The sequence below is a fragment of the Antechinus flavipes genome, chromosome 3 (genome assembly GCF_016432865.1).
Source record: "Antechinus flavipes isolate AdamAnt ecotype Samford, QLD, Australia chromosome 3, AdamAnt_v2, whole genome shotgun sequence".
Taxonomy (NCBI): Eukaryota; Metazoa; Chordata; class Mammalia; order Dasyuromorphia; family Dasyuridae; genus Antechinus; species Antechinus flavipes.
Genome location: NC_067400.1, coordinates 30,659,559 through 30,684,433, shown reverse-complemented (window position 1 = coordinate 30,684,433; position 24,875 = coordinate 30,659,559). Strand labels below are relative to the sequence as shown.

General features: G+C 35.1%; 1 protein-coding gene across 1 annotated transcript in view; it reads right to left on the bottom strand.

The window, feature by feature from the left end:
* Nucleotides 1-24,875, bottom strand: part of ECT2 (epithelial cell transforming 2) — a 50,078-nt gene that overhangs the window by 5,975 nt on the left and 19,228 nt on the right. Inside the window, exons 11-20 of the mRNA XM_051983184.1 lie at nucleotides 22,819-22,955; nucleotides 20,455-20,574; nucleotides 11,714-11,782; nucleotides 10,750-10,860; nucleotides 9,184-9,280; nucleotides 8,080-8,161; nucleotides 6,676-6,754; nucleotides 6,396-6,515; nucleotides 4,915-5,053; nucleotides 3,535-3,689 (exon numbers count right to left, since the gene is read on the bottom strand). Of these exons, the coding sequence (XP_051839144.1) occupies nucleotides 3,535-3,689; nucleotides 4,915-5,053; nucleotides 6,396-6,515; nucleotides 6,676-6,754; nucleotides 8,080-8,161; nucleotides 9,184-9,280; nucleotides 10,750-10,860; nucleotides 11,714-11,782; nucleotides 20,455-20,574; nucleotides 22,819-22,955 (1,109 nt within the window). The remainder of the gene's footprint in view (nucleotides 1-3,534; nucleotides 3,690-4,914; nucleotides 5,054-6,395; nucleotides 6,516-6,675; nucleotides 6,755-8,079; nucleotides 8,162-9,183; nucleotides 9,281-10,749; nucleotides 10,861-11,713; nucleotides 11,783-20,454; nucleotides 20,575-22,818; nucleotides 22,956-24,875) is intronic.

Genomic DNA, 24,875 nt, shown 5'->3' with positions numbered 1-24,875 from the left:
GAAAATGATTTTGTTCTGCCCAATTTGGCTGGAGCACAGTGTGGGTATGTGAAGGCAAGTAGTGAGAAAGAATGTTGGAGAGGCAGATGATAGAAGGGAGATAGAAGGCAAGACTAAGCTTCAGAAAGTTTTTATAAATTTGTTATAAAATGAAGAACCAATGCTGAGACTTAGACTGCTGTGAGATCATGGCTGTTAGGAAGGTCACACCGGCAATGATACTCTCTCAGCTATGAGATATTAAATGCATAGTTTGTAGGAACTAAACAAGTAAATCAGCATTTTGTGGACTCAGTTACTTTATACCTGTTTCCCATGCAAACCCAGTACAGGATTTTAGCAAACATTAGGTACCAATATATATATTCTTAGCTATTATGGAAAGTGCCAAGCTTATCAAGGGTGGCTTCACTACCATTCCTAGAATTCTACACATATAAAACACCCAGAAGGTGTCACCCAAATCTAAATTTCTGAAGGGACCCAATGCTCTAAGTAACCCAAGACATATTAGTTAAATGTTTGGTGCCATCTTGTGGCATATAGGCAAACAACAAAATACTTCACATAATTTTCCTACCAATTATTCAATATTAATTAAGCAACTACTATGTAAAAGTCAGACTCCAATGAAGCTTAACCCCAGAGGCTGGAAATACAGAAATGAACCTGGCTGCCTCTGGCCTGGCCTCGGCAGCCATCACACAAGGAGGTGAATGACAGAAGCCGCTTACTCAGCAGTAAAAAAGACTGACCATCTGCTAGGTCACTGCGGCCGATGGACCACAAACTTCCATCCCTGCGGGAAGTGATGTGGGAGCCCAAGGAGAGGGAGGGGAAGGGGCATAAAGGGGAAGAGAGAGAGAGAGAGAGAGAGAGAGAGAGAAGCATTTCACCAAGGACAAAAGGAAATTTAAAAGGAAACAGACAAGAAAGCATTGAAAGCAATATTTTGAATTATACTTTAAATTATATGCAAGCTTGTATTGAATAATAAGTCATAGTTTTGCTTAAAAACCCTCATCCTGCTCTACTTTGTACAGACGTGAACTATTGCAAGAGCATGGCTACATAATTTCTGTGTCTGTGTCTCGGAGCCTGAGCACGGTGCTTCCTGTGCTGTTGCCCAGTTGTGTCCAGCTCTTTGAGACTCTGTGGACCAAAGCACATGCAGGGGGTTTTCTTGGAAGACATCAAAGGGCTCACCATTTCCTTCTCCAGATTAGGGCAAGCAGAGGTTCACTTGCCTGGAATAACATATCTTGGCCTTCCTGAGTCCAGGCCCAGAGCTCCACTCTCTGAACCATCTGGATGTCCAACAACCATTTACGTTAGACAGGTGATAAAAAGATATAACAGACCCAGCTTCTCAAGATTTTATACTCGAATGGGAATGGGAGTGGGGGGGAGAAGCTAGCATTCATATAACACTTTTGAGATTTGCAAACTGTTTTCCACATATGTCATTTGATCTTCACAACAACCTTGGAAGTAGATACTATTAAAATCCTCATTTTTCACATAAAGAAACTGAGGCTGAGAGTTTAAGTAATTGTACAGGGTCACTAAGCTAAGGAACTTGGGTTCTGAGTCCAAATGGGGTTCAGCCTTGTATTTCCTATGTCACCTCACTGCCTCAACGGGCAGAGCCCATAAGATCCGGCAAAATGAGGGAAGAGAGTTAAAGATGATGTGAACATTCTGAGCCTGGGTACACCTTCAAAGCAGCAATGAGACAGTTGGCTGCCAATGAGATAACAAACAACAATCCTCCTATTGTAACTCTCCAGATATGTAAAGCAGAAGAGCCCTAAGAAAACCAATGACCAAAAAAAGTCACATATTCACCAAAATACTTATTGCAGCTCTTTCTATTATAGGGAGAATGGTTAAACCAACTGTACTCAATAAATAAAGATTATTAGGCCACAATAGATAACATATTATGAAGAATTCAGAAAAACATAGGGAAATGTATATAGAAACTCATGGAAAAGAAAGCAGAACCCTAAAAATGATTCAACACAAATGAAAGCATGAAAATGTTAACAGACTTCAAATGAATTTTAATGACCAACCTTGCTTCCAGGGGGAAAAAGGAAGAACTATTGTTGGGTCTCTTGATAAAAGAGAATAAGTTTTCATACGTGAAATGTTGCCTAGACAGCCAGGACTTGATCTGCTCATATAATCATTTGGATTTTACTTAAATTTTTATGTTTTTATGAAGGAGATTTAGGGGTAGGAAAAGACTTTTTTTTTTTTTTCCTTAAAGAGAGGCATAAAAGTTGAAGAGTTAAAAGAAAAGATGACAGATAACTGATGGACTACAAAAATTGCTCACTGTTAGCCCTAATCTCTCAAGAATGCACCAGGGAGAAAAATCCATCAGAGATATTCTAAAGATCTTTATGACAACGCAAAGGAGAAGTGCATAGTCCAAGCAAGCCTCGAAAGGCCACTCTTCACATCAACAGAAATCACCCCACACCCAGAAGCTCAAAGAATAATAATTCTGGTCCCAGATTCAAGCAAACAGCCATCCGTCACATTAGTCTGACATCAAGGATAAGGTGTATGGACAGTTCTGAAGAGACGTCTAAAAGATACTCTGTTCTGCAGAAATGGTCATCCTGCCAACATTTGGTTTGCTTAGTACTTTACAGGATTATGAGCACCATTAAATATCTAACTATACATTCCATTCGTCATCATCAGTTGTAGTTATAGAGTTAATACTGATTGCCAAATGCTCTCATCAGTGTCACACAGGATCATTTCCATATACAAATACACACATACATAGGACATATTATCATCATAGGCTCAGGATCTAGAATTAGAAGCAATCCTAGAAATTACTGACTTTAACCCCCTAATTCTAAGAGATGACAGGAATGAAGTCTATGAACAGAATGAGACATGGCTGAGGTCACCAAGGTTCTAAGTAGCAGCAAGGGATAAAGACCCTAAAAAAATGTAACATTATCGAGTATAGAGTATTCTGCTCTGCCTACCTGCTTGCCTACTTCACATGGCCACAGCTTCAATTTATACAACTTTGGCCAAATCCCAGCATTTGCTCCTGATCGCCTATCCGTTTTTCTCCCTGCCCCATCAGTCTCAAAGAAAAATTATGTTTCCAGACAAATCCTCTGGTGACTGGATAGTCTTCTTCTATGTGAGGAAATAGCAGGGGAACCTAAAGAGGACACTTAAGGCACAAAGGCCTGGAGATCACTTGAGTACAATTCTCTCACTTCACAACCAAGGAGGCTGAGGTCCAGAGTGGTTTTATGTGGCCAGGTTTCATGGGCAGGGAGGAGGAAGATGAAGTTCAAACCCTGTCTACTGTAGATCCCTCTGACTCAGAAATGAAGTTTCCAACCCCAAAGGTTCTGCGAATGCAGCCATTCTCCTGATAAGTGAAACAGTGTGTGCCGGCTCCCACTATTTCATAAGAAATTCTAAGTACTCTATGTTTGTGTGACAATGTACTTGAAATCAATTTCACTAACAAACATAAGAACTTACAGCATCTGCTTTACAGATGGTGTTGGCCACATGTCGGCAGAGCATCTTCAGCCAGGTGTCTTTGGGAAGGTCCTCTGACGTCATCTGGAAACTGAGCAACACATTTGCCTGTTCTGTCGGTGGCCTCACAAGCAGGGCAAAAGCATTGTGGCAATCTAGATAAATGAGATTCAGTGTTACTCTTGAAAATAGACCAAAAGCATGAAAGCTCAGTACCAGGATATATATTAATTTGAATTAAAAAGTCAAAGCCATTCTCTTAATCTTTCCCTGTCTTGTCATTAACAAGAGTTTTGAAATAAGTGGAAATAGAAAGAATCAAATGGACTTAAATATGTCTTTGTATTTTATAGGATACTTTCCCCAAAATGCAAAATTATCCTCTTATCTAAACTTCATCAATCTCAAGAGTTTTAGGCATGTAACTTTTCTATAACAACAAAACTCTATTAGGGTTACTTCAGTAATACAAATTATCTGCATAAAATCCAAGGAAATAAAGCCTAGACATTAGTATTTTTGTTTTAAAATTTTCTGTGAGATATGTGAAAGCAGCCTACATTTCAAAAGCAATGTCTTTAAAGTCATTATGAATCCACACAAGACTGATGTTATTAACCTAGAACACCCATCAATTAGGAAAACATTAATGTAATTTTAATTATTGCTTACAACATTTTTCTTGATAACTATCTGTAGTGATTTTCATCTAGTACTATCATGTCTCTATCAGTTATGGAACAAGTTCTATAATGCTAACTGTTGTGGCAACAAAGGAATGTCCTCCAAACATAATAAATGCATATAAATATAAAATATTACACACTCTGCTGGGAAGCACTCTTCACCTTTTTGTACCTTTCCTTGCAGCTTTAGTGCCTGGGATAGCTGCAGACATTTTCCCAAGGGGACTAAAATCTCCCCAGAAGCGCATTGAATATTCTTGGGAAACAGCTTGAATATATAGAATACCTGCCAAGGTCATCTAACCTGAAATGAATCAAACTCTTATCCCTCAGATGTTGACATAGGCACTAGTGGTGCTCTATACACACTAGCCATAAAGCACATCAAATCATTTGGTGACTTTGGTTGGATCTTGAAAGAACGGGAGAACACTGCTAGTGCCTTGGAGGCACTGATTTGACAAGTAACAAGATTATATAAATATAAAGATTTTCTACATATTCCCATATCACTTTGTAATTACTAACTCATGTAAAAAGCAGTTTCATAAGCAATTTCTGTAACTTCAATTGCAAATGCTTATAAATAGGATTTATTAGCTGTTAACATTCAAATAACTGGAAGATTCTAATCTACAACTCTGAATAAACTATTTGTATCAATTAGCCACTGCATAATGCCAAATACACAAACCTTCAGTCTCTTTTATATCTAGCACCTTCTTAATTTGAGAAAGAGGCATCAGATGAATGTGTTTCAGAGCTGCCGGAGGTCTGGTATGGCCATGAGGACTCTTGAATGTGCCAATAACCTTGTGCCGTTTCCTTGCTATCTGTTTTAGAAAAAAAAAACAAAAAAACTAATTCAGATAAATAAGCAAAAGTTTAAGATTTTTTTCTATCACTAATGAGCTTAAAAGAATTAAAACCCAAAAAAATTCCACTTAACTATTATAGTCTATTTAAACACAATGATTCTCATGTCACAGATGTGGGTGAATTATATTCTCCAAGTCATATGAACTAAGAATTTATATCACTGCAATAAAGTTTAATAATGTTGTAAGTATACTGATGTTCGCATAAGGAAATAATTGAAAATGAAATGAGTAGGGAGAAAGTAAAAGGAAATTGTAGGGGCAGTTAGGTGGCACGGTGATGCAGTAGACAGAGGACCAGCCCTGAAGTCAGGAGGACCCGAGTTCAAATCTGGTCTTAGACACTTAACACTTCCTAGCTGTGTGACCCTGGGCAAGTCACTTAACCCTAATTGCCTCATTTTTTAAAAAAATGTTAGGGGGGCAGCTAGATGGCACAGTGGATAGAGCACCAGCCCTGAAGTCAGGTGTATCTGAATTCAAATCTGGTCTTTTACACTTAACACTTCCTGGCTGTGTGACCCTGGGCAAGTTAACCCCAATTGCCTCAAGGAAAAAAAAAAAAAGGAAATTGACAGGAAGTGTGACTAAAAAACAGAAGAGGAAAGACATCTAAATTGGTATAACTGGGAAAGAATTTGTATTTTGCATTAAAAAAGAGTAAGAGGAAAAGAGAAGAAAGGAGAAAGACTTTCCCTTAGACTTATATCAAGCATAGGGAATCAAAAAAAGGGAAGAACTTAACTTAATTAGTTCTACCATAAAAAATAAAAAAATTTAAAAAAAAAAAAAAACAACAGAAGAGCCAAAGGATAGACTAAGAATCCAAAATCTAGGTCCTGATAACCTCAAGATAAAAGAGAAAACAACTCAAAGAGACCCAGCTTGACTTGAAGTCAAGTTTTTTTAACCAAGGAATAAAGAGATTACAGAGAAGAAACAATGAAACAATGCTGCCAACACAAACACATTCAGAGAATTCTATGCTATCTCTGGACAATACCTTCTGATCTCTTAATTTCTATTGCTTTTTTGAAATAAGCTTTATCTGCAATGATAAAGTTCAAAAAAGCAACTAACATATTGTTTAAGTTATTTATGGAAATTCTCTATCCTTTATCAATCTCTTAAAATGTATACCACTTGAAGGAAAGCGTCTATCTATTCCTAAACATATTCTCTTCCTTTTCATCAGTTGGACACAATCACTAGGATAGGACAATTTAACTTGGCTTGGGATGAGAAAGCCACCTCTTAACTAAATGTTCAATAACTTTACTATGATGATGTCGCATACCTCCAGGCAATCATTGAAGAGAAAGAGAGTTACTTGTTCTCCTCGGTCACAAGGATGTTCACCCAAAGATATGGTTTCAACTCTCTGCACCAAGCTTCGGTGAGAGGACAAAAGGTTAGCCTGCATCAAATAAAGATACAAATATGAGACCACTTGGTGTCTGGTCATACAAAAAGAATTTTTAAAATACTTGATAATAGTTTGTAAAGACAAATCACAGGTTCCTATTACAACTGAAAAGTAAAACATTTAAAGAGATTAACTAAATAAGAACACTTACTGGGCATCCATCTACTTCATAAACAACATCAAAAATTTGTTTTTGGGCTTCTGTTTTCCTCTTATCTTCATTAATATGTCTGCAAACATAAAAGAAAATTAAAAGATTAAAAAAAATTAATTCTGATGCCCATAAGCAACATTCAGTGTAAAAAACAGGCAAAAACCTATCTCACTTTACAAGAGAAAAGGCATCTACAAAGATATGCAAACTGGACAATATACAATATTCCACAGGTAACTAATTTACTTTACAAAGAATCCTTTAGATAAATCTTTCAAACAAGTCAACTGTCTGTCACCCAATTTAAGTCATCACAAACATACCTATTCAGAAACATTACATGTTAAGTTTTATGAGCTATATAGATCCATGCATAACCTTACTTCTAAAGAGCAACATATTCCAAAACCTGTAATACTACAACCTCTTTATAGAGTTTCTAGATTTAGTTTGAACAAAGAAGCAGTCTATCATATAAATTTCAGGGGACACTGAGTAGGATTAAAGCTTCTTTCAGACAATTTTCCAATTCATTTTCACTAAAGATCATTTTCCCTGTTATTAAAATATTTATGACCTTAATTACAAATTATACAAATACATCTAATATCAGTGATCATCTTTCCATCCTTATAAATAGGTTGTTTAAAATGTCTAAGGCCTGGCAAATGAGAGCTTTCTCATTATCTCCACACTCCAGAGGGACAGCCTTTCAATAATTTCTATCTGCTACCAATTCAGCCACTCTCTTATGATGTTCATAAATATTTAAAGAACAATAACTTGGGTACCACAAAATTCTTAAGTTTGTTATAAATTGAGATATCTATTGGACTTCAAATTCACCTATGACAGTAAGAGAGAATCTCTAGAAATTTGTTAAAGATTCGTAGATTTTTAAAAAAAAAAAACACATTTACTTTCACAGATTCCATCAAATAGCATAAACTTTCAATTTCCAGATGTCCCTTAAAAGTTACATTTCATTAAAAATACTAATAGAAAACAATAAGGAAAAAAAGGCAAGAAGAAAAGGATGTTTATATCATGTGTACTTTTTCTTTTGTTTCAGGATGGATAAGTCACTTTGGTGCATCTGATCTCAAAAGCAAATTCAGCATGGGAATATACGTAAGGTAAAGTCTAACATCTCCAAATTTCTAAAACATTGTTAACTTATTTGCATGGAATCAAAATGATTTTAGGACTAAGCTGACAATCTGCTATTTTCTAATAAATGTATACTGGAATCATTTATCATTATTTCACTGAAAATCATTGAAATTGTGCTATGCCACAAAACACTAGTTATTAATATGTTCCCATTAATTAATTCACTTAAATTTTCCATCAATGCCATTTTAAACCTTAAGCAAAATTCCAAAATTAAAATCAACTTACGTCATTACTTCCTTTAATGATCCAATAGCTCTTTCTAATGTAATCTTGTCAGGGTTATCATCTGCAGTATGTTTCTTAAGATCTTTAATAAAAAAGTTGTTTTACTACAATGAAACATCTTCAGAGAACGGAGAGCCAAGAAAACAATATACCTAATGACTACAACAACATAAATGGGGGAAAAAAACCCACAAAAACCCCCAAAAGTAAATGTTGAGAAATTACAAACAACATGGCCTAAAAGAAACTATGATTAAACAACAGCCCCATTGCTTTATTGAGTGAGGAAGCCCATAAGTGGACCAAGGCCCACGCTCAGACTTTTTCAACATATTGATTGTTTTGGAGCATTTTCCTCCTTTCCTTCTTTTTACTTAGATGAAAATGCAAATCTGCTTATAAAGCAGAAGACTATTTAAGATGATATGACATCATAGAAAAATCTAGGTTAGGGTAGGGAAAAGAAAAAAGGAGAAAACGAAAAGAAAAAAGGTTCCTTCCATCAAATAACACTAATATGACTCATATTAGGACTAGAAATCTAGCATTTATCAAACAATTATGCAAATGTGACCCAAGAATATTTTTTTCTTTAATAAAACACAGTATACTTATATACCAGATATAAAAATATATTTCCTTTTTGGTGACTCTAAATTTAGTATGCATATTTTAAATGAATTCAATCCTCAGTGTGCCAATTTCCTGACTGCTTAGGTTCTTATACTTGTCATGCTCCCTTTCTAAGATACTGAAAGAAGAAACTTATCCTAGGTTTCTTCTTAAGGGAGTAGGGTGTGTGTGTGTGTGTGTGTGTGTGTGTGTGTGTGTGTGTGTGTGTGCGTGTGCATGATCACTTCTGTGGCTCTAACCTCAAAAGTCCTGAAAAATCCCCAAAGTAAAACTCATGAGCTATAAGGTCTCTACCCTATGGACATTGTCTTTTTATTTCTCTTTCTCTGAACTCATGAGGATTATAAATAATCTTACCCCTTCTAATTAAGGACATTTAAAAAGGTGGGAATCTACGAATATACTAGCAATTTTTCTTTTGTCTGAAAATTCCATTCCCTAAAATATAATGAAATTATATCATAAAAGTACCATTTAGAAGTAATGCAACACTTGGTAACCGCTGCACAGGTCGAATAAGTAGTTCAGCAAGGCTTTGACGCCCACATTCTGGTTTAGCTTGGTTAATCTAAAAAGAAATGACATTTTTTTCATAATTATTACAAAGCAGAAAATAGTCATTTTAGTCAGTTAATGAGCATTTATTAAACCTACTATGTGCCATTCTTGGGGAACACAAAGAAAGGCAAAGGACTATCTGTCTTTTTCATCAAGACAAGCAAACAAACATATATATGATGAATTAGAAATAAATAACAAAGAGAAGGAACTAGAATTAAGAAAGATTGGAAGAGGCTTCCTATAAAGGTGGGTTTTTAGCTGGAACTTAAAACAAGCCAGGAAAACATGGAAGGAAAGCATTTCAAGCATAAAGGACACCCAGAAAAAATACCTGGATATATGAGATTGAGTGTCTGGTTCATACAAAAAGTGCCATATCAGAAGAGAAAAGGGCAAATATCAAGAGATGTCACAGTGATGAAATCAACAAACCTAGCAATAAACTGACCACAGAGCATGAGAGACAGTGAGGAAGCTGAGAATGACTCCTAGTTGCAAGACTGGGAGACTGAGAGGGAAATAGCAGGAAAGTTGGAAGGAGGTTTTTTGGGTAAAAGCTATTAAGTTTTTAAAAGTAAGCACAAAAATGAAATCCAACAACCCAAGATTCACATAAGTAGGCCTGATTATACTAAATGAAAGGAAGAAAATCATTTGCCCTTTTGTAGGTCCACTAAGTCCTAAAATTAGATCTACTATCTGAAATGGCATTCCAATAGGCTAGAAATAACTCAAAGAAGAAATCAGTTTAATAATTTCCTTAACTCACTAAAAGAAATAAAATAAAATAAAAAAACTTAAAAAAAAAATTTCCTTAACTCTATTCAACATAATTTTTTAAATTATTATAAAAAAATCTAGTCTTCTTATATCACAGAATCAGTTATATTGATATTTCTGACTCAAGAAATTATTTGACAATCTTAAGTTTGAAAGATGCATATAGATTACCCAACCTGATATTTCACTGACTACAGACATCCCTGCCAAAAGATTAGCTTTCCCTTTAGAACAATTTTTACTTTTGTATCTTTACTGGCACTATCAAGTTACAAATGAGCTGACTCTACCCACCTCTTGAAGACAAGTATTTTCACTGCCCTTTACAAAGGGCCCACTCACACTGACCTGACTTCTAAGCCTTTGATTTCCTTGGTAGAGTGAGTTTCCAATGAGGACAATTGCTCTACCAATAGAGCTGTGCAACTGGCCTGCACCTCTCTCTTCAGTCATATAATTGGAATGTGTTCAATGTTTTTGAGTTAGCACTCTGCCCACTATACTAGGGCAGCCTAACCCCCAACTCCTTTCTCTTTCCCTCAATCTTCCCCAATTCAAGCAATTAAAAATATGTATGTAACTAGACGGTTCTTAATAGAGATACACTTGATTCTTGTTAGTAATAATTTTTTATGAAACTCTTAAAAAATAATAAATGATAGATTCACAAAATTTTTTTTTTAAATACCACTTTACCTTTAGGAAAGCATGAAATCTTGGCTTCTGTTTTTCACATTTAACAATTGTTTCCTTACTCATTTCAAAGAAGTTTACAAAAGGAGGATAAATTTTTACCAAATCTTTTGACTGCGAGAGAGAGGAAAAAAAGCGAATATAATAAATGTTTTAATTATTTTCTCTATATGCTATAAAATTATCACTTTCAAGTAATCAAAAAAGTTACAATCTGACAAATATTACTCCTAAATTAATTGGTACCAACTTTTAATACCTGCAGTTCACTCATTCATTTTTCAAGAGGCTTTGCAATGTGAATAAGTTTGAAACACAATCAAAACACCAGAAAATGTATCTGATGTTCCTCTCTTTTTATATACTAAGTAACAAAGTGACTGACTAAACAAAGGCAAAAGTTTGCATATGATACTAAAACAGAACATCTGAAAGGTGGAAAGAGTTGTAGGAAGAACATATAAAAAAGATCTTTGCCAAAAATTGGTGATGTGAAAACTTAGGGTTATTTTGAGTCACTCTTTTCTTATTTTTAGTGATTTAAAATGGATAGTGAGAAAGAAAAGTTGATTGTGAACTTAAAAAGTTAAAGTATTTGGAAAATGTTCAAATTAAGGATAATTTATTCACTTCAATGGCACTGAATCATTATGCTCCAATAATTGTTATGAACAATGATCTTCAACAAGAAAAAACATTATGGTTCAGTATTCTTTATATAGGACATCCCAAAAAGTCTTGGTCTGGCTAATAGCTTACAACCAGAACAAGACTTTTTGGGACATAAGTATAAGAAAGCCCGAGTAAATAATCTTACAAGGAATTTCAAAGAAAAATTTTCCTCATCATTAAAATAACTTTCAATACTTTGGTAAGCTTCTATAATATGGACAAATAACATAAGTGGGACAGTGTTAGACAATATATTACTCTAAATAGGAAAATTATTCTTTTAGTAAGCACTCACATATTTCAGAAAGATGTCGCCAATACTTTTGCTTTCATTCCAATTGATAATGAGGTCTTCAAGATCCTCCTGAAATACAAAATGGAGTATAACATTAAAGCTAACAATCTTTCACATTTATCTCTACATACGCATCTGATAGAATCATTGATCTAAACAGGAAGGATTTGTAAGACTATCATGTCCAGAGGTTCTTAGCCTTTCGTAGGTCACAGAATAGAATCTGATGAAGCCTTTGGAAGCTTTCTCGGAATCATTTTCTTAATTCATAAAATAAAATATATTGGATTATAAAAGAAATCAATTGTATTGCTACTCTGTCAATTCTGCAGCTGAAGAACAGAGGCCCAGGCAGTTTCATGGGCCTGCCCATAAGCAGTGACTTAGGGTACCTAGCCATCATCTCATAATAACTTTTTAAATTACATATTAAATTTACCCTTTCTCAGAGCTTTTGTTTGTTCTCAAAATGAAATTAGCTCTATGAACTGGACAATGATGTCCTATTAAAATAATGAGGAAAAAAAATTGGTTGGCAAATCATCAAGTCTAAAAGTATCTCCCTCTATATATACAACTTGAAAATTAAGTATCTTTTCTTACTAAATTTTCTTTCTAGTTATTTTTAAACTGATCCCTGTCCACTGCAGAAACAAGAGAATTTCTCTTGTAGCCACTTCATACCACTATTAATGGTCTTCAATAAATCTCAGGTCACTGGATAGCTAGCACTAGTGGACAGGCATATGCATGTTACAAAGCATCTTATACTTCAATATTTTTAATATTTATAATTTCATTCATGGGGTTATTCCTACCATGGATACAGATCACTACTTCTCCATAAATGGAATAAGATGTCTCAAACTACTGCAACAGTTTATAGTCAAGACAGTGAAATAGGAGGAAGCTACACAACCCAGTTTTCCATACAACTTCTGCAACCATATTCTAAGAAGACTGTCAGAACAAGTAGTGAATGGAAAACCAAAAGCTATAATGACTCATCTTTCCAGGAAGCCCAAAAATCATAAATTCAGCAAATGACTGGAACAGAAACTGAGCTGGAATCATGGACTCAAGTGCCCAGAGCGCCGAGTTAAGCCAGTGGCATGGAGTCATTCGGAACCGATCATGAGCTAAGCACTCTTTCCTTAGAGCTGGGCCAACAGTGAAGAGACAGTTATGGAAAATCACTCAATCCCAGGTCCAAGCCAACAAGGAGAGATTTCTGAGAGAAGTCAGGGACTCAGACTCAATATTCCTCCAAGCTAAGTCTGTCACAGAGATTCCAGATCTGATCAGATTCAGCACCTGGACCAGAACTCCCAGGTAGGCAAGCATTGAGAAATGCTACATTACTCAAATATAATCACTGAAAGAATGACTAAAAAAAAGATTAGTATGATAAGGCCAAGGATATCTAAAACAGAAATTCCAAAATGCCTAAAAGCAAAGCCTTAATGAAAAGTTACTTGCCCACAAGATCAGTTAGAATTCCTAAAAGAAATGATGCAAGTTATAAAAATGTACCATAAATTAAATGAGAGCCACAGAGAAAAGACTTGGGGAAAAAATGAGAGGAATAAAGGAGAGATTTTATAAAGTGAATTACCAACTTGGCACAAGAGGTACAGAATTATACCCAATAAGATTCCCTAAAAATAAGAATGGACCAAGCAGAAGATAATGAACTTAATGAATCAACAAGTATTAAAGTAAAAAAATTAGAAAATGGAAGAAAATATAAGTTCTCTCATATCAAAAACATTTTTAAAAAATTGAAAACATCAGAGATTTTTAGAAAATACAATGAATTGTGGGGCAGCTAGGTGGTACAGTGGAGAGAGTGCCAGTCCTGGAGTCATGAGGACCAGAATACAAATCCAATATCAGACCCTTACTAGCTGGGTGACCCTGAGCAAGTCACTTAATCCAGATTGTCTCCAAAAAAAACAAAAAGAAAGAAAAGAAAATACAATGAATTATGCCTGGCACAAACGTAACATTGAAAAAAAATTAGTATTGACTAAATTATTTAAAATTTCTATTGTCCAAACTAACTCCACATGAAGTATCCTGTTTGGAATTATCTGACAATGTTTCTCTCCTACTCAAACTCCAATGAAAGCCCACTGTCTCTGAGGATCTTTGTTTAGCTTTTAAAGCTCTTTACAACTCCATATCAATCTGCTTTTCCCATCTCAGTATGGATAAGTCTCCTTTCCTTTGGAATATCATTCCACACAAGCTAAACCATCACTTCCCCAGGAACATAAAGACTGAGGTGGTGGAAAGAGGAAAAGCTAAGGATTTTAAACAATCTCTGGGGCCATTCAGATTCTGGTCATCATCCTGACTACCAAATACCTCCTGTTTGGCTCACAGCCTCCTGAGTATTTCTGAATGCAGGGATCGAGGGTTACTGGCCAGCTGATAACTGCAACAACTACAAGCATTTCACTCAAGCCATTTCCTACACCTCTAAATGGGAGACAGTTTGGCAGGGGAACAACTAGGCATAACAAGATTAGACAGAAACTCTGCTGACTTTTCTTTTATTCTTGGTATAACCTGGTATTCAGTCACAAGTAATATAAAAAGTAAGTTATTGATATATTAAAAAATGACTGCAATTGTTATCTATAAAATCCAAATCCAGCTAATATACAAAGCATGGAAAAAATCCAGTAAGTTAACTAAGTGCTACTTTTTTTATTCTACCAGGTAACTGAAGTCTAATAATAATAATAATAATTCTAGTTGATGATCTTGGTGATATTAAACTAGACAATGTATTTCAAAAATATTAGAATTAAAAAAAAAAAAGGACCAGTCCAAAAACATTATAAGTATTGAATGTCTATATGATAACATGATTTTAACAATAAGCTACACGCCAAAAAAATTTGAATTTATAATAACAGAATGCCACAGCCAAAGAAACAAGCTATTAACTAAATAACCTATCTTATATAAAAATACAAGGTTTTGTTTGTTATTTGATGCAAACTTGATTTTGATTTTGATTTAGAAAAATACAGATAGGAAATTCCTTTAAAAATAAAGATCAGTAACTTATGTAATTCATGGCCTTACATTGTTCCTTGGATCACTCAACAGTTAACTGACCTGTCCAGTCACAGGGCCAATGTGTCAAAGTCATGACTTGAAAACCCAAGTTTTCTTAAGTTTGGCTCTCTAGCCACTATATCCACATTGCTTATAGTGGAAAAAAAATACAATCTACCAATTCTGTAGAGTTTTCCTGGTCCATACAATATTTTTGTTCTCAATAAGAACAACAATGGAGTAAGGAACAAAAGAGGTAAATTCTTCCTTGAGATAAGGAAGTTTCCTAATTGTTGTTCAGTCGTTTCAGTCACATCCAACTCCTTGTGGTTTTTTAATTTGGGGTTTTGTAGATAAAAATACTGGCATGCTTTGCCACTTCCTTCTCCAGTTCATTTTAGAGATAAGGAAACTGAGGCAATTGGAATTAAATGACTTGCCCAGGGTCACATACCTAGTATCTGAGACAGAATTTGAACTCATGAAAATGATACTTCCTGACTTCAGGCCTGGTGCTCTGTGTACTATGGTGCCACCCAGCTAGCCCTTCTTAATAATAAGAGTAGCCAAAAGTAGAATGGGCTATCTCAGGGAATAACTGGTTTTCTGGCAAATTTTAGATGACCACTTCTCAGGTAGTTCATAAGAGAGTTAACTGTTCAAGTATATGTTGAATGAGATTCTATGAAGCATTCAAAAAACATCATGTGGAATAAGAATGAGGCTTATTTTTCTGAGTGTCAACGAACAGAACTAGCAGTGAGATGGGCCATAAGGCAGACTTTGGCTGGATTTAAAGGAAAACTCGCTAATCTTCCATAACATTTCAAAATGAACTTTGCTTCATTGGATGGTAGGTTGGCTCTTATTCTCTACAAATCTTTAAGCTAAAGGGCCCCTTGGTTGGAGATCTTTGTGTGTCCTAGCTAGTGCCTCAGCTACCTTTCTTTTTCATCTACAAAATGTATAAGCCTGCCATAAATGCTTTTGTAAAGTTATTGATAAAAAGGTCAAAGGGTAGTGAGCCCAAACCTTCCAGCACATCTACCAGAGACCTCTCTACAAGTTGTCAATAATGTCTACTCAGACACAAATCATCCAATTTCAAATCCAGCTAACCAGATCATCAGGTCTACATCTCTTCATGTTTCCCTAACAGCATGAAAGACTGCCATAAAATATGTTAATCTAGGTTGTTGTTTGTCCTTTGTTTCAAAGAGGATCAACAGTATTACAGAACAATGTCTTGAATTAGATTTAAGTGAGACAGAGTTGCACAAAATTGTCCACCTCATTCTCTTCCAGGGCCAAAGTCCACCCTAATTAACTATGGGATGTGAGGCCTGTTGGCTCCTCAAAACCTATTTTAGTCTGTCTGCTAAGATGGTTTTACTGAGGTATGCCTGCTGCACATGCTACAGCTACTTGGAGCCCCAATTGAGCATTCACCCATCTTTGTCAATAAGTAATATTGGTTAAATGCTGTGTGTATGACATCACAAAACAGTTTGCTAGGGTATAGCTACCACTGCACATGTAACAGCTTCTTAGAAAGCTGGGTAAAGATGAACACCAAATATGGGCAAGTAAATTTGAAAAGAGCTTAGAAAAAGCCTCACACCAGAGTCATCATTGAACAGCCCCTATACTTCTCCAAAGAGGTATTTGACATTTTTTTTTCCATTTTTTCATTCTTTTTAGTTTGTGTGACTGATTCTTGCTGTCTCACAGAGTCACTAGCTTTCATTTGCCCTGTTCTAGGTTTTAATGTGTGATTTTCTTCAGTTAGCTTTTGTATCCCTTTTTCTATTTGGTTTATTCTATCTTTTAAGGAATTGTTTTCTTCAGACCATTTTTTTCCTTCCTTTTCCAAGACTCTCTCATCTATATCTTTCATGTCCTTTCTCCCTTTTTCTTCTACCACTGTTACTTGCCTTTTGAAGTCTTTCAAGAAAGCTCTTTCGGCTTGAGACCAATTCATATCACTCTTTGAGAGTTCCTCTATGGATATTTTGTCCTCATCTGAGTTATCTTCTCTGTCACCATAGTAGTTTTCTATGGTCAGGGTTCTTTTCTGTTTCTTGCACATTCCCCACCCCACCCTTTTTTTTTTTTTTTTTTGATATTTCTTCTTTTTTCACTTTTATAGTAGAGTTCTACTCCTGGGGTAAACTTCTGTTTCTTACACATTTTTTTCCCTTTTCTTTCAATATTTCCTCTTTTTTTCACTTTTATAATAAAGCTCTGCTCCTGGACCTGTCTCAAGCTTCCTGTGCAGCTCTGAACCTTGGCTTTGGCCACAGGGGCCCCTTTTATTTGTAGGAAGTAGCTTTGCCTGCTCTGTTCAAGAAAGAGCCTGGTTTCCAAGAATTTTCCTTCTAAGTTGAGACTGGAAGCTGCCCTGCTGAGTTGCTCCTCTACTGAAGCAGGACTGAGGGTCTTAGTTGCAGATTTGTTGTGATTAAGACCCTCTCATCTCAGTGGCTTTCTCAAGTCTATCTGAGCTGAGCAGAACACCCTTTTCATCCTAGTGTGACTGATCTTTCTTGAAGTTTTTCCAATCTATCTTGAGTTGGAGAATGATTTCATTCTGTCAGATTCTGTTCAGAGGCTTAGTTTCATGTGGTTTTCAAGGGAAATTGGGAAAATTCGAGCAGTTTCCTGGCTTTATCTTGGCTCCAACCCCAGAAGTCTCCTGTATTACCCCATATACGTCTAAATCTAGGTAAACTTTATATTCCCCCTATCCAGAATACTACTAATAAGGTTTAAAAAAAAAAAAAAAAAAAAAGGCTAAAAGTTTGGCAAAACTGGCTCTTGATGAAGCCAAGTCAACTCTTTGTGATCATCACTTTTTCTTCTAGATGTACACTAAGTCAGAAAGACCCAAGTCTCTAATCCAGTCTCTAATTGGCTGTGTGATTTATGGCAAGTCATTTAACCTAAATTGGCCTTAATTTCCTCAACTGTATAATGGGGATAACAGCACTTACCCAGCAGGATATATATATTATTACTTCTCCTTCCTTTCCTTTAGCCTATACTTCTAGAATTTTACCAAAATTTGAATCAAGTTACTTCTTTTTATGAAAAGCTCACTTCTCTAGTTCTTTTTTTTCTTTTTCTCTTTTTTACAGTCTACTCTACGTCCCTCAGCTCCCAGTATGTCCCTGGCAGTGACTCAATAATCACAAGGCAAGGAATGTTTCATTTTTATCCTTGTATCTCTGGACCATACACAGGTATTGAGTACAGCAGATGCTTAATAAATGCTTAACTGATTGATCAACTAAGTCTTTAAATACTTTTGATTTGACTCACACTTAAGAGCTTGAAAGCATTAAGTATACCAAAATATTTGCTTATTATCTCATCCTTGTTTTGAGTTTTGATTTCCTGTTAAGCATTTTTGTCCTCTCCTTTCCAGAGATGATTTTCTCCTTAGCAGAGCAAAGAGCAAAAGAAGTTCCTTTTGTGTGATCCTCAGTTGACTGTGGTTTTAGCAGTGGATTACATGGTGCTTTTTTAAAAAACCTTCCCTTCTTCACTTCTTTGACATGATTTTTTGAAAACTCAGTTTTTAAATTAGGTTTTTTTTTTGGCCGAGTTACATGACCCACATCAATTTCTTTAGACAATTGCTCTTCTCCATCATCATTCATATAAATTTCTTTTTATTTTTAATATTCCATCTCTCATTATTCCTTCATCCCTCTGGACTGATTTCCTTAGGATAATTTAACATCACAGCATCCTATATACCTCCTCTCAGAACATATGGAAATATGATCTCTGAAAAGAGAATATGAATATAAAGACTATGCCAGCTTTCCCCTTATTCACAATTCCCAAGGAGTGAATTCTCAACAGTGAAAATGAAGGGAGACACACAAATAATTGAGACTAAGAATTGTTCTCACTTTGGTTTTTTCTTTATTATAGAATCACCTATATCCTAATACTTTTTTGCTAGCTTACAATATTAAATATATATCAACAAATAAGTATGTATTAAGTACTACCACATGGTATTACCAACGAATGTAACTACAATGAAAAAAAAAAAAGGAAAAAGAATTATGAAATGTCATCACTTAAGGAATTTTGAGGAAATGATATAGATGAAGAACCAGCAGGTTAATGACTTTGGCAAGATCACCCAAATAGTTAGGGATAAAAATAAAATCAGAACCCAGGACTCCTACCAATTACTCGTTCTTTTGATGACACTTCCACAAATTTTCAGTGCAAGGTCTTCCTTATTCTGAAAACCTAACCCCATACCCAATATTTGAGAAACAAGAGTTCTAGAAGCAGCTACACCCAAAGAAAGAACACTGGGAAATGACTATAAACTGCTTGCATTTTTGTTTTTCTTCCCGGGTTATTTATACCTACTGAATCCAATTCTCCCTGTGCAACAAGAGAACTGTTCGGTTCTGCACACATATATTGTATCTAGGATATACTGTAACCTATTTAACATGTAAAGGACTGCTTGCCATCTGGGGGAGGGGGTGGAGTGAGGGAGGGGAAAAATCGGAACAGAAGTGAGTGCAAGGGATAATGTTGTAAAAAATTACCCTGGCATGGGTTCTGTCAATAAAAAGTTATTAAAAAAAGAAACAAGAGTTCTTCGGTATGTCCTCAGATTCTTTGAGACTTAACTCTTACTTGTGTACGAACTATGTTATATCATTTTAGGTTCATTGTGCATTTCATTTGCATTAATTTCTCATTTTACTTATTAGCATTACTTTATATTATAATTTAAAATATTCACCATCTATATTTTATGAGGAAATTATATTGCTTAGAAAATATTTCATACTTCAGACCGCTTTCCCAATTTCACAATATATGGTCTTAAGATTTTGAGGAGCACTACTTTGGGAAAAAATGCTGGCAAAATTTTAAATCTTTATTAAAGGAACAATGGAAAAAAAAATGAATCCGAAACATTAAGCATTCTGGTCTAAGATACAAAGGGCCTAGAGAAGTTATAGATAGTTGATTAGAAATCATGTCATGAAACAGAAAGTATCTTTTTTTGGATTGTGTACATACTTGTTTGCCTAAGGAGAGAAACTAGAAATAGAGAGTTAGCTGGGTGGCTCAGTAGGCAAGACCTGGAGTCAAGAAAACCGGAATTCAAATCAGACCTCAGACACTCACCAGCTGTGTTATCCTGGACAAGTCACTTAACCTGTTTGCCTTAATCCACTAAAGGAGACGGCAAATCACCCCAGTATCTTTGCCAAGAAAACATAACATGGGATCACAAAGAATCAGACACAACTATATGCTGGATGAACAACAAACAATAGCCCTCTAGTACAACAATTGTCAAACTTCAGCAAAACTAATATTAAAGAAAATCCAAAATAGAGGTAAAAAAAGGACAAAGAAAACAATAACAGGAGCCAATACCTTCAATCTTCATTATTTAGGTTGCTAAGATTAAAAGAAAAGTAATAGGCACATGTCACAGGTGTGTATCTCCAGGAACACTAAAGTTCAGTCAAAGAGGGAAGAAAGGAAATAAAGTAATTTTAGGACTAAAATGCTACTACACCAACTAAAGCACTAAAAGGAATTCTTATAGATATGCACTACTATCTATTTTAAAAAGATTAAATGTGCTATGTGGGTAAATTTGGGAAATTTACCTTTATTTTGGTGTGGACATCAAAGATATCGGGAATGCTACCAAAGATGGCCTTAATCTCTTCCGGGGCAAGGATAGGTCCTCCACGTTGTCCTTCCTCTTCCAATGGAACTTGAAATAACTAAAGCAAGGAAAAATAAATAGACTCAACAGCTAAAAAAAATTGTGACTGATATATGATACAAGTAGGAATACAAAAGCAAAGATAACACTCTATCCCAACATCTCCCAAAATAAAATCAAGAATGTTTTTCTCTTTCCTTTATGATATTTACAGATATATTTGTACACTTGATCAGCTACATAGTTTAGCCCAATAGTACATCAGGTTTTATTGAGTTAATCATGTAGTCCCAGTATTAAAAGAGTATTACACAGTCATATAATAATTTTTATTTTACATTCAAGTTATTAACCAACTAGAAGGCCAAGCATGAATTTATGCTATTCTAAAAAAAAGAGAGAGAGAGAGAGAGAGAGAGAGAGAGAAGGAAAAGTTCTGACATTTAGAAGCATTTCTAAAATGTTTAATATATTGGTTAATTCTACTGTATTTTTTTCCTTTTCTCTGAATTTTTAATTCTTTGTTTTAAAAGATGATTTTCTGGTAAGGAAAGACATATTGAGAAATAAAGGTTATGCAAAGCAAAAAGTTGTCAACAAACATATAAACAACAACTTCTAGAAATCTACTTTTAAAATATTTAATATTTATAATTGCTTAACTTTAAAAAATATTCTTGCCCTACTGACAGCTAATGTTTACTGAAAATTTACTCAAAGCATTAAAGGAAATTTTATGAGTTCAAAGTTAATTACTCATAGCGTACTTCTCTGCTGATATACTAATTATAACAAAAATAACCGGTGGTTCATCCAACATTCTAGCTGGCCCACCAGTCTATCAGAATACTTCTAGTACAATTACAAACTCAAAGACAGCTCAGAGCCATTATGAAATTCTAATATATATTGGAAAGCAAAAATTTTATCTTAAAAATTCCCTGAAAGTAGGAAGACTGTAGTCATGGTTTAGGCTGCAATCTTTCAAATGAAAGCTTTCATAAATTCATGCTTAGCCTTCTAGAATATGAATACTTATCATCTTTCTTCATATATTCCCTAGGCTTCTTAGAAGACAATGATGATGATAACATTTCAGCAGAACTTTAAGATCTGTAAAGAGCTCAAATTATTTGACTTGATTCTCATATCTGATCTTTGAAGCAACCCTCAGAGGTATGCTCCCTTTTACAGATAAGGAAACTGAGACTTAGAGAGATTATGTGATTGCCTATAGTCACATAGCTAATAAGTGGTTGAGGTCAGATGTGAATTCATGTTTTCCTGACTCTGAGCAAATAGGTGGCACAGTGGTTAAAGGGTCACCTGGAGTCAGGAAGAGTCACCTCCCTGAGTTCAAATCTGGCCTCAGACACTTATTAGCCATGTGTTTCTCGGCCAGTCACTTAACCCTGTTTGCCCCAGTTTCCTGGAAAATGAAGTGGAAGAGGAAATGGCAAAGCATTGTAGGACCTCTGCCAAGAAAATCCCAAATGGGAAGTAAAAAAAATGAATTCTTAATTCCAAGTCTTCTACTTTATTAGTAGCAGCACTCGGTATAGGTGAATTTATTTCCTATGCTAATTAGAACTGTTATCCCCACCCCAGCATTTTCTCAAGGCCTAACAGAATTTACACAAGTTTTTAACCATTTATCAATTACTATAAACATTCCAATGTATAAAAAAACAAAACATGAAATGCTTCAATAGCAAAGTATCTCTATTATCCTAGGTTTAACTGGCGTTCCAATTTCTTTGCCCCGAAATGCCAAATGTATCCTGCTTTCCACACAGTTGAGAGTGGCTATGTTTATGTTCACAGGACCTGAGTGATTCACAGCCTCACTGAAATCAACAGTGCTTCTGCCTCTAAAGCTGCCTAATGAATGACCATGCAAAAGACGGCTACAGAAGAGCTTCATGCATCCCATTTACCAAGTTCTAATGTAAACAGTGAATGGGAAAAGATGTCCAATATCAGATTATCCCTGGGACCCAAAACATGCTTCTTTTAGAAAGTCTGGTGGAGTTTTACAAGGGCCTCCTCAAATCAGTGATGAGTTAATTACATTAAATACATTGGAAATGGAAGCCCTATTCCTCCAAGATCATAATCTTTGAAATCTACCATTACACTGACTGTTTTCAGAGTAATGAGTTTTTTAGTCACTAGTTACAATTCTGGTCATATACATTTTAGCATCATAATTGTAGATTCCTTCTTTTCCCCCCAGTACATATATTTTGAATTTTACACCAAGAACACTCAAAACAAATAAGCCTCACCAATTTGAACTTACTTGAATAATTGTTGCGAGTATATTTACATAATTACTTTCAGTCTGATAAAGTTCTTTTGCAACCTGCCACCTTGCTGATTGCTTTGGAGGTACCGGAGTAGAATTTTTGGAAGGCTTACTACAAGATTTTGGTGTTTCTAAAAAATAATAATAATAATAAAACAAGTTTAAAAATTGCTAAATGTTTCAGTAAAACAAAGGTACTCATTTAACAATAAGTTTAAAACAAGTTAAGTCTTTCAAATATACCTAAATCAGTACCTTATAGGTGTGACTAGTGCTTCATATCCTTAAATGGTCATTTTGATTGATTCTCACAACTTAACAAGGTAATAAGAATCCCCAATTCAGTAAGAAAATGAAGAAAAGGTTTGTGACATTTAAAAAAGAAACCACACAGCAAGTACCAGGGGCAGGCCTAAGAAATCAGATTTCTTCACTATTAACCTAGTGTTATGTTCCCTACCGAGTCCTAACATAAACTAGTTTCCATATCAAAATTATCTTTTTACTAACTTGGAAATTCCATATTCTGAAAATTTCTTTAACTGTACAATATTCAGTATCAATACATTTTGTAAATTTTCCTCCATTTACTATTGTATGACTGAAATGTTAGGTAGCATGTCTTTCAAAAACAAATTACTTATTTGTGCATAAAACTATACCCTATAATGTCAAAATGCTAATCATAACTTTAAAAATTATATATTTTAATAGTCACCTCAAATTCTTTTAGAAGAAAGCAGAAGTTGTTTTTTTTTTTTTTTTTAAGGAAAACTTGCTAATCAAAAATTTTCCTTCTCAAACAGAGGTCTTTTACAAAAATTAATTTTCTCTGCCACGAAAGGAAACCTATTTTTTATTACTAACATCTTTTGCATGAAACCCAAGTAAAGTGACTTTACAAAGCACAAGCCTCAATAACTATTTGATGGGTTAAAAAAAAAAAAAAGTCATCAATCTTTTATTCCATAGTTACCCAGAAACCTATACTTTAAGATGCTGCACAGGATACAGTGAGGTTGTAATAAGGCATGGTCATTTCTTGGACACAATATAAAAAATATCCCATATAAGGTGGGCTGCCCGTGCCTTGCCTTCTCCTTTGAAAGAAGGGAAAACTGGGTCTTTGTGCAGCTGTCATTCCAGTACTGCCCAAAGTAGGAAAACCAGGTTCTCAGCATCTGAGATGGAGATGGCTACTAGTGGACACATTTTATATTCTATGCAAGATTAAGTGATCTGCCCAAGTTTGCCCTATTAAAATAGGGAATCTGGGATTCAAATTAATAGTGTCTAAAAATCAAGTGTTTTTACTGCACCCCTGCTACCTCCCTAAATACTGCTCAGAAAACTAGAGGAAAGAAGGAGCACTTTTATTTTAGGGATGACAGCATATGTGGAAAAATGCCTCTCACATTCAAGAAACAGCAAAGTCTAGACTGAGGGAGAACACAGAAGACTAGAGGGATAAATGTAAAAGCAGAAGGGTTTGAATCCTGCCTCAAACATGAGCTTAAATGATCTCAGCTCAATCACTTTACCTCTGAAAATGGGTTTCTTTATAACAACATTTCCTGTTCTCACATAGAAGAAAGTGTTTGCAAATCTTAAGGACTATATACATGTGAAGTGCTTATTTTTGCAGTATGAAGTATTTTATTGAAGAGTAACGGCAGTTAAATTTGGACAGAAGGTCAAGACTAGGGAAAGCTTTTAACAAGACTTGTGTGTTTACATGTTTGTGTTTTTAAGGAAATATGGGCATATTTGTAGTAGTAGTGACAACAAACATTTACATGACATTTTAAAGTTTGTAAAGCACTTTTACTTCATTTGTTCATAACTACTCCAGGTATTATGAAAATGAGGTTCCAAATTAATTTGTCCAGAATCACCTTGATAACTCTAAGCATATAAGTTTTATTATTTCATGCTACCTCTCAAGGCAGATGTGAAGGAGTGAATTAAAGGGAAGAGTTGAAGGCACAGGAGAGAAGGAATAAACAGCACAACACAGTACAAGGTATTTCCCAAATAATAGTTATGAATAC